This window comes from Protomyctophum parallelum, assembly GCF_964188405.1.
Source record: "Protomyctophum parallelum genome assembly, chromosome: 23".
In the NCBI taxonomy this organism is placed as follows: domain Eukaryota; kingdom Metazoa; phylum Chordata; class Actinopteri; order Myctophiformes; family Myctophidae; genus Protomyctophum; species Protomyctophum parallelum.
Genome location: NC_139715.1, coordinates 26,563,642 through 26,574,426, shown reverse-complemented (window position 1 = coordinate 26,574,426; position 10,785 = coordinate 26,563,642). Strand labels below are relative to the sequence as shown.

General features: G+C 40.1%; 1 protein-coding gene across 1 annotated transcript; it reads right to left on the bottom strand.

Annotated features, from left to right (window-relative positions):
- Positions 1–2,060: 2,060 nt before the first annotated feature.
- LOC310853974 (syntaxin-4-like) lies at positions 2,061–2,966 on the bottom strand (the record flags this gene model as incomplete). Its single annotated transcript, XM_083758449.1, has 1 exon — positions 2,061–2,966. The coding sequence occupies one exon, from the start codon at positions 2,964–2,966 to the stop codon at positions 2,061–2,063; it is 906 nt and encodes a 301-aa protein (XP_083614575.1).
- Positions 2,967–10,785: the final 7,819 nt, after the last annotated feature.

Genomic DNA, 10,785 nt, shown 5'->3' with positions numbered 1-10,785 from the left:
CGACCATTGGCCAAAGGGTGGCGCAATAGCACTCAAACTTAAAACAGGCATAGCTCAAGAACCGTTTGACCGTCAGCAATACAACTTCGGTACACATATGCTCATGCTACAATTTACAATTTAGGCATTTAACAGACGCTCTTAATCCAGAGCGACTTACATTAAGCAAGAATAAAAAAGCATCATACATCACATAAAATCACATAAAAAGCATTTATCATGAAACATGCGTAAGCTAAGAACGTAACAGTGGAATATCTATATAATAAAACTATACATCTATACTATACTATACTATACTATGCTATAGGCCTACATCCCTGGCATTTTCTTAAAGAGTTACGTACTTTTTCACAGTTTTGCGGGACTATAGCGTTGACAGCCAATCAGCGTAAACAAAAAAGTGACGTCATCTCCAGTCTCCAACCAGCTATTTAAAGCATTGGTTCCCAAACTTTTTATACCGAAGTACCACCTCAGAAAATAATGGCTATCAAAGTACCACCATAATAACTGATGTTAAAATACAGGAGAGTATACTGCCCTTTTTGTTCCATTCCTAAGCCAATATTCCTGCTGCTCTGACAAAACTCGTCTAATCACTAATCAGCACAACTAACTGCACTCGACAGAGTGCAGTTCTAGTTATTATTATTATTATTATTTATTATACTGTAAATATGCTACACATGTTAGTGTCATGTCCCGGTGTTATTATAGCTATATTAGGTCTATTTTCTGCCCAGCAAAAACAAAAAGAAGAAAGAAGATGAAATGTGGTATCACAGGTCAGGAGACATCTGACCTGTGTGGGGGGAATTAACTCCAACACAGGTCAGGAGACATCTGACCTGTGTTGGGGGAAACTCCAACAAGCTAGATCGCATCAGATTGAATATATTTTGTGACTAAACGTTATTCATTATTCATATTTATGATAATGTGAGCTAATACGAGCCAGTTTATAATTGATCATGCCATATTCTATTATTGTATTTATATCAATGTATGACATGTAAGAGGTGTGAGTGACTGACTGGGGATAATCTGGCCTATACCGCTGGACTGATTGATCAGCACTGCCAGTAGGCCTTTAGTCCAAGGCCATACGGACATCTTTCGTACACCTCTTACATGTCATATTATTGATGCAATAAAAGAATATGCAGTCATGAATTGTAAACTGGCTCGTGTTTATTAGCTCACATGATAAACATGTGATGAATAACGTTTAGTCACAAAATTGGCTTAAGGGAGGACCCAATAAGTGAACAAATCAGTCGGACTGACAGATCTCCATAATGCAGTGTTGGAAAAAGTACTACATCTTTGAACAGTGTGCAGCCGCTCCGATGCACAGATTTGTGTGTATGTCTGTCTGACCACGGAATCAAATGTGCTCATATGATTGGACATCAACAGATGTCGTCATTGTGATGAAAGGCACCGCTCACTTCACATTTTTGTTTTACTTAAATAAAAATATCGCCACAATCACAATGCGAGACCGGCTACTTACAAATGGCCTAAATGTATACAAGGCTGACGTGGTTAATCTATGTTTTGTATTAATAATCAAAATCTACAAGTAACTAGTAATATAACTAAGTAATATAACGTTTTTTTTGTAGTGGAGTAAAAGTACAATATTTTGATCCGAGATTCAGATTCAGATACCTTTATTTGCCATTTGTGGCATACTGTACACACATAGGAATTTGCTTTGACATAACATGAGTGCATTCAATTATTTTTTCACAAGAGATGTAATAGAGTAGAGGTAAAAAGTATTAGAAATTTAAGTACACTAATTAATTAAATGTACTTACTGTAGATATAGTTTCCACCATTAGCCATATGTATGGGTATATCAATCATCATTATGACATCATATCATATGACTGATAATGCGTCATTCCCATTTGGCGACCCCCTAGCCCAGGCCTATAACTTTAGTTTACATGGAAGACGCCAAGAGATTGAGCCCAACCCTTGGGTGAGACCGTCTGCCACAGCACCCACTTTGAGAAGATCAAGCCCAGATCTATATGAATGATTACTTATACTTGTGATGGTGGATTTGTGTTAACTGGTATAAGGTCAATGCCAAAAGCAGATGCCAAGATGAAGACTAGAACAGTTATGAGGATGGCAAGACACAACACGAGCCAACACCTTTTCTTGCATCTCCTCTTCTTATATTCAACCGCCTTTCCTGCGTCTTCCTTCGCCACTTCCACATAGATGGACGACTGGTTGATGTGCGTTTCGATGTTGTCCACCTTCTCGCCTTGCGCCTGCACCTCCATGTCAACGTACTGGCATATGCGGTGCAGGTCCTTGATGCTCAGCTCGAGCTTCAGGATCTCGCCGTGTCGCGACTCAATGTCGTTCAGCGCCTGCCGGGTGGTCTGGGCGTCACTCAGAATGTTCTGCGTGAAAACGTCCGTCCGCCCACTCTCCAACATGTTGTCCAGCTCCTCGTCGGTCACGTTGGCGCCGGTGATCTTGAGCTGCCTCTTGATCCTCTCCACGTTGTGGGCTCTGTACTGAGCCTGGACGTGATTACAGTGGCGCGTCAGCTCCACAAATTGCCTGGACAGGCCGTCGTGCTGAGTGCGCTGCATCCTCGTGTTTATGGACACATACTTTCCCTCATCCTGTTCCTTCTTGGGTTCTATCATCCGTAGTTTTGTTTTAATGTCACAGGCCATTGTTTTGATCTGTTCTCTTAGCGTCTGGAGCTCTTTCTTCATGCTATCGTCGGGCAGTGCTACACCCAGCACCGTTTTCTGTTTCTTCTCGAGGTCTGCAACGTGTCCTTTGAGACTCTCCAGGCCTGTGTGGACTTCCTGCACCTTCCTAAAAAAGGCCTCATTGTCCTTATCTCCACCCCCCCCTGTTGAGGGTCCTGGATTCTCCTCATCCTCGTCTGGCCACCCACTATTCTGATGTCCTAATTCCATTGTCCGATCCCGCATTTTCCAAAGTGATGTAACTACCTAGAAAAGTACAATTTTAACTTGACAATATAATGACACTATGCCGAAGTGTGGAAAAGGTGCTTGAAGTCATGGAGCATAATAACCTTGATGGTGCTGGTGATGTTTTAACGAAGTGCAGACCTGTCACTGTCACACTCTTAAGAACTGGCGATGAAACCGTCATCAAATTAGCAATTAGCCTTGCCCAAATATGGAGTTACGCCTGACTCTTGACTGGCATCGTAGCTCTAAATATCAGCATAACCATACCACAGCAGCAACCTGATGTCATCAAAGATGTCAGAACACATGGGTAGTGGTCAAATACCTCTACTGTCTACTCAGTGGATAAGTATGTCAGAAACGGGAACTCGTTTTGGCCATTGGGTTATAGCCCATCGTTTTTTGAATTTTTGAAAAAAAGAAAAAAAAACTGGTTTTTCATCATTTTTGACCATGGGCTATAGCCCATAGGCCTACCGTACGGCATACTATAGCACGCAGTTTTTCATCATTTTTGAGAAAAAAAAAACAAAAAACAAAAAAAACATGGGTTATAGCCCATCGTTTTTTGAATTTTTGAAAAAAAAAAAAACCTCGTTTTTCATCATTTTTGACCATGGGCTATAGCCCATAGGCCTACCGTACGGCATACTATAGCACGCAGTTTTTCATCATTTTTGAGGATTTGAAAAAAAAAAAAAAACATGGGTTATAGCCCATCGTTTTTTGAATTTTTGAAAAAAAAATTAACCTCCTTTTTCATCATTTTTGACCATGGGCTATAGCCCATACCGTACGGCATACTATAGCACGCAGTTTTTCATCATTTTTGAGGATTAAAAAAAAAAAAAAAAAAAAAACAGGTTTTAGCCTATCGTTTTTTGAATTTTTGAAAAAAAAATTAACCTCGTTTTTCATCATTTTTGACCATGGGCTATAGCCCATACCGTACGGCATACTATAGCACGCAGTTTTTCATCATTTTTGAGGATTTGAAAAAAAAAAAAAAAAAAAAAACATGGGTTATAGCCCATCGTTTTTGGAATTTTGGATAAAAGAATTAACCTCGTTTTTCATCATTTTTGACCATGGGCTATATAGCCCATACCGTACGGCATACTATAGCACGCAGTTTTTCATCATTTTTGAGGATTTGAAAAAAAAAAAAAAAAAAAAAAAAAACATGGGTTATATATAGCCCATCGTTTTTTGAATTTTTGAAAAAAGAATTAACCTAGTTTTTCATCATTTTTGACCATGGGCTATAGCCCATACCGTACGGCATACTATAGCACGCATTTTTTCATCATTTTTGAGGATTTGAAAAAAAAAAAACATGGGTTATAGCCCATCGTTTTTTGAATTTTTGAAAAAAAAAATTACCTCGTTTTTCATCATTTTTGACCATGGGCTATAGCCCATACCGTACGGCATACTATAGCACGCAGTTTTTCATCATTTTTGAGGATTAAAAAAAAAAAAAAAAAAAAACATATATTATGGGAGAAAATGAACTTTTCCACATCACATTTTTTGAGAAGCACCTGCATACCTACCTATATTACCTTTTGTGTAACTAACAATGAAGTTCTGTTCAGGTGCTGTTCCAAGTGCAGGTGGCTTCCGTTCAGGGGCGCTGGAAGGTATTTATACCAGGGGGGGCTGAAGGGTGGGAGGGAAAAATTTCGGGTCTTATTGTGTTAGATGTATTTAAACCTGGTGAAGGTGAAAGTAAAACTACAATAGGTTTTTGCTGTCTCGTCATGTTGTGTCTATCTGTCAACTCACTCGCTGTGCATTCTGCATTCAGCACGCTCTGATAGACATGTCAAAAAATTATCCTCTCCACCAGCAGGGGGTGCTGGAGCACCCTCCGCACCCCCCTTCCAGCGCTGATGCTTCCGTTGTTTAATTGCTGCACGATGTGCAAATATACTCGGTATTGCATCGTCCCTTAGCCTTTTCTTGCCCTTTTTATTTACAAACTGATCTGCCTCAAAGTGTGCCTGTAGAGTAACGGTTGTTTATTTATGATACACAAAGTTACACAAACACTACACATCAAAATTATTACAGTGTCTTTACATTACCATTTCTTTTTAATATTTTTTTTATCCCACGATTTTGTAACCCATTTTTCACCCCTGTGTCAATCATCTAATGTGATCCTGGGCTCTACACACCCTCCACCAACCTGGGGAGAGCAACGGACTTACTCATGCTTCCTTCATGCTTGAGTGTCCAAGTTGCTCCTTTACACCTGACAGGGGGGAGTTTCCCTGGTTGGACGTAGCGCGTGGAAGGAACACGTTATTCCAACCAGTTCCTTTCCCCTCCATCAGGCGCCCCGGCTGGCCAGGGGGAGGCAGTTTAGAGACCAGGATTACTGCATGTTTTTGTGTCTTTACATTACCTCACATAGCTTTCTCTTGTTGACATTCTCTGGCATGGTCATCATACCCATCCGGCTCACACTGACCAACCACCTCTTCCTCCTTTCAGGTTCATCTGGGAAGCCGTAAAGTTTCGCCCCTTTCTCTGACCGGCTTTTGCAGCCGACTGCCTCACAGCCAGCCACATTGCAGCAGCAACTTGAACTGTCTACAAGGAAAGTAGGAGCAGAGCCCAAGTATTGACTGTATTAGAATTTAAAGGCTCAATTATATGGTCAATCAATATGTTCATTGCTTCTTTATGTCCAGATTTAGAAGAGAAACTGTAAAATAAATAATGTTATACCAAAATGATGCTATAAGGCTTATACTAGTATAACCCATTTACCTCTGACCTTGACCATTGACCTCTTTTTTTTAATCTTCTAAATCCAGATTTTTCAAAAATAGCAGACCTACAAGCTCGTAGTGCACCACTCAGTGGCGCGCTATGAGCTTGTAGATCTGCTATTTTTCAATAGCTAAATTATAACAATGTTTAAAACACCAAAAGGGGTTCCCGCCTATAAATGGGATAAGCAAAAGTGTCATTGGTTTGTGTTTAGAGTTCATTATCTCATTATGTTAACTTATGTTGTAAATGAATCATGCTTAATTGAATGTATAATCTATGAGACCCGTGGAGGTTCTTTACAACAAACAGCATGGCAGAATGCAGTAAGTCAGGTCTTAACCCAAACTTAGTTATGACACATGGAAATAATATCTAAGTGTTGTAGTAGTAAACATAACACAAGGACTGAGGACCTTGGAAAAGTTGGCAATATATCAATGATTATATATATATAGTGACATTTGTCTAACTGGTTTAAAATCACTCAAGCCCTATCATTGTATCATTCAATTAGCTTATTCTATCATTTAATATCAACATTATAAAACTGTGAATACAATAATGTATAGTCATGACTCATGATAGGTCATACATTGGCTGCTGGTCATTAACTGACAGCTCACAATTGTGTGAACAATTTCCCATTGCTGTTATAGGAGGGGGGGGGGGGGGGTGGCGGCGTGATTCAGCTGCGCTCTTTGATGTTGAGTAAAGTGGCGTCCATGCAGACTCTGTACCGGGGGCACCCTCATACAGGTTATTTCTGGGATGAAAAATCGACCACCGACAGAGATGGAAAGAGAGAGAAACGAGCAGTGGTGGGGAAAGTATTGCATTTCTTTACTTAAGTAAAAGTATCAATACTGCAACGTAGACATTATTCTCTTACAAGTATAAGTCCCATATTCAACATATATTTGAGTAAAAGTACAAAAGCATCAGCATCAAAATATACATAAAGTACCTAAATTAAAAGTAGCCTCCTCATTGTGAAGAATGTCCTGTTTAACACGTTCAAAATGTGAAAACACAAATAGCTGATCTGCAAGCTCACAATGCGATCTGCAAGCTCACAATGCAACACATTGTGAGCTTGTAGATAACAAAGTATTGAAAATCGGAAATACTCAAAATTGTACTTAAATACAGTACTTGAGTAAATGTACTTAGTTACTTAGCACCACTGGGAGGGGAGAGGGGGAGGTGTACTGTTCGGGGGACCGTGGTTGGATTCAGCAGCGAGCGAGAGAGGTGTCCTGTTCGCCAAGGGCCAGCTGAAACTCTAGCACCACCAGGCACCAGCGGACCAGGGGAGAGAGAGAGAGAGAGAGAGAGAGAGAGAGAGAGAGAAGGGGTTAGGAGAGATGAAGTGGTATAGTGCTCCTGCTGAGATCAATAGCAATGTACTTTCTCTTTTTTTTTTAAGGCAGAAGCATAGGGTAAATATATCCTATATCCAACCACCAACCCTGGCATCACTGGTGCGTTAATGTTCACGCTTAAGACAGCTGAAAGACAAACCCCTGTTAGTTTTTTCCACCGGAAAAAACAATGCTACTATACCCGTTAGTGGCCGGCTCAATGGCGTTCTCTCACTGCTGCCTCGCCACGACAAAACAATAGACACGGCGCCATTGTCACAGAAGGAATTCACTCCAGACACACTGCAAATATTATGGGAAATGTGAATCGGTTATTTCTCTGGATACTGTGTATCCAACAATTAGTCTATTATGTAATATAACAGTGTTAGATAGTTTAGTTTTTTTTAACACCTCTTTTGAAGGGCGATTTAACTGACACATTATTAGCGTTCAAAGGAAGAAAAAGGTCATAGGCATATATATATATAATTATATATATATATTTGTGCTTACTTTTTCTTATGTCTTTTCTATGAAAACAGGATCAACTTTGCAGCCTATCTGTAAATCCAAGATACTGTTTGTACGGTGGAACATTTTGTACAAGCTTGTGCACATATCAAACATGCAGTTTTTGGTCGGGACGGGGTCAAGTGCCCACATTAAACGGCCCGGAGGAGGAAATCAAACATTTCCCACTCAAGCCCATTTCAACAACCACAAATGATTTTACCTCTCAGAATTATTTTTGTTGTTTTTTGAGACCTTTTCTACGGTTGGCTTTGGTCTCAGCCAACCTGTTCTGTTCCAGCCGAGGCTGTGCTAACGATGTCGTACGAGCTGAACTTTAGGAGATGCAATGACTCTTTTCTTATTTTTCCTTAGTTAAACTACGCATGGTTGCAATGTTTTTCTTTGAAACAGTAAAAGAAATAGGGGTGGGTGGGGGGAAGGTGGTGTTTTACTTCTGGAGTTCACTCTCCGTGCTACATTTGATGTACAACATTATGTGCTAAAAAATCAGGGCAGGGAGTTGGTTGGAGTGACTCCTTTTTTTCCCGCCTGACTTTGGTACCATGTAGCCTGAAGCTAACACCACTGTGGCCCTGCTGGTTTATCTGTGTTGACCTTGTCCTCGATGCCTGTATATCAAGTCCCCTAATGTCCATTCTCCATCATCTGTACATTCTTTAGAAATGAGGTGTCATGTTTTTTTTTTATCATTATTATTAATTTCCAAGTATCGAGCATGGGTCGCGTTGCTATTCAACGCAAGGTATGTTGTCGTTGAATAATTGTGTTGCTGCTAGCAAAAGGTTTTACGGAGCGTGTTTTTTGTCCCCATGCCGAAGAGATGTACAGTACTGTGTTCAGTGGTGGGAAAAAGTACTCATTAATCATTATTTAAGTAAAACTATCAATGCTGCAATGTAGAATACTCAGTTTTCAAGTAAAAGTCCGGAATTCGAAATTGACTTTTGTAAAAGTACAAAAGCAATGGCATAAAAATATACTTAAAATAATTTTGTAGTTTTGTAATAATCAAAATCTACAAAGTAACTATTAAACTCAAGTTTTCAAATAAATGTAGTGGAGGAAAAGTACAATATTTCGATTAGAGATGTAGTGGAGTAGAAGTAACATGGAAATTGGAGCTACTCGAGTAAAGTAAAAAAAATAAAATGGTACTTAAGTACAGTACTTGAGTAAATGTACGTTACTTTCCACCACTACGTACAGTACTGTGTTGGGAAAAGCGTGTCCATTTTAAAGGAAGTGTAATATTGTAGTGTTGTCACTTGTCTCAACACCAGTCCTTGCTCCTCTCCCAAGTCCCACAAATACTCGCCTATACGCTGTCTGTTTTCCCTACATTTTTCTCTAGGCTATTGTAATATCTTTCCATGCTCAATTCCTCACGAGAATTTTCTACAAAAAACTAAACTAAAACTAAAGGCCATTGTTTGTAAATACACGTGTTGGATCAGCTATGACTAACTAAAGAAAAAAAATCTGAAGAAAAGAAGATTTAATAAAAAGTTATTTGTCGTTGTAATTACTGTCTGGTTTGTATTCATTGTTTTGTAAATGAGTGAATTTCTGATATGGAAGGGAAGTCAAATAGGAAGACTTAACTTTGTTTTTTTCCCTGACATGAATCGAAGAACAACCGTCAACAAGCGACAGATATTGTACTGGCTGTCAGTTGAATATGCATAATCATTACACAGTCTCACCAGTGGCTGAACAGTCTGTAGAAAACTCTGGATCTGCTCTGCTGATTCAGACTACACCTACTCACAGTCACTTAGTGACGGGTGGGGCCAATTTAGCACACCTGTGGGGAGCCTATAAGTAGAAAGCTCACAATGAGCTAGCCTGGTTAATAAACAAGACTAATATCGCACGGACCGCGGGATATTAGTCTGGGGAGGCTCAGCTTGGATTTCATTTCCAGGGGGGCGGGTTGAAACATTTTCTCTTTGACGCAATTGGTCAGAGCTACTGTCAGTCAAAGGTCTCAAGCATTGAAAGTCACTGTACCAAAGCCTGCCCATATTGCATACCGTGTCCCGATTGGCCGCCCCATTTCTCTGGTGTAGGAAATGGGCGTACAATTGAGCCTCTCCAGACCGTAATCCGCCGGCAGGCAATTTATTTTTGCCAATGGCTGATTCGGTCTGGTTTATTAACCAGGCTAACAATGAGCAACCATTGTGTGGAGAGGCTCAACCATGCCCACCTTTATTGTGATGCATTGAGTAAGTTTAATTTAAGTTAAATAAACTGCTCTGAATCTTGAAATTACCTGGTCTGTGGCCCTTCATGGGGCATCTTACAGGTGTAAGTGTGTAGAGTAGACTTATAGCCAGCAGCCTCCTTTTACTACCCAAATAATTATTTTAAGCTACTATAGTCCATGGTTTCCAAACGCATACCATGCTGTCCATCTAAATTCTAAACGGATGGTTAAATATAAGTTCCCGATTGTACCTCACATGCCAGTGTGGCACCGTAGATAAACCTGGGGTTTATAAGCAGAACATTCCGGGTTCAATTCTCCTGAAGAACATTTTCACTGTCCATCTAAATTCTAAACGGCTGGTTAAATATAAGTTCCCGATTGTACCTTACATGCCGATGTGACTCAAAAGATAAATCTGAGGTTCATAATCCAAAGGTTACTGGTTCAAAACTAATACTCAACCAATGCTGCAGTAATTTGAACTTTTCAAGGCTAGAATAAAAAATAAAAACTCATAAGCACCAGGAGACATCTGCTGATTGCCCCAAAGTGCCTTAGCTCAATGGTGTGGTGTGCTTGATCGGTAGCCTCTGCTACCACCTGCCTGCAGGTTCAAGTCCCATGCAAGGTACTAGTGAGGACCATCGGGAGACGGTGCTCTCTCCCCCTGTTTCCTGAAAAGTAGCAGTTGGGGGTTATGTTTGAAAGAACCCTGTCCACCTAAAATTTTACAGATAAGAATTAGGTCAAACGTTTAAAAATAAAATAGCAATTTGGCCCATCATCTGACAGAAAGAATAGTCTGTGTATTTGCATACTGGGCCAAAACTTGGTTGGAAAGTCCCTCTTTTATGTCTGGCTTCCAGGCCAGTTGGAAAAGGGCAAACTGAGAGGTGGTAAG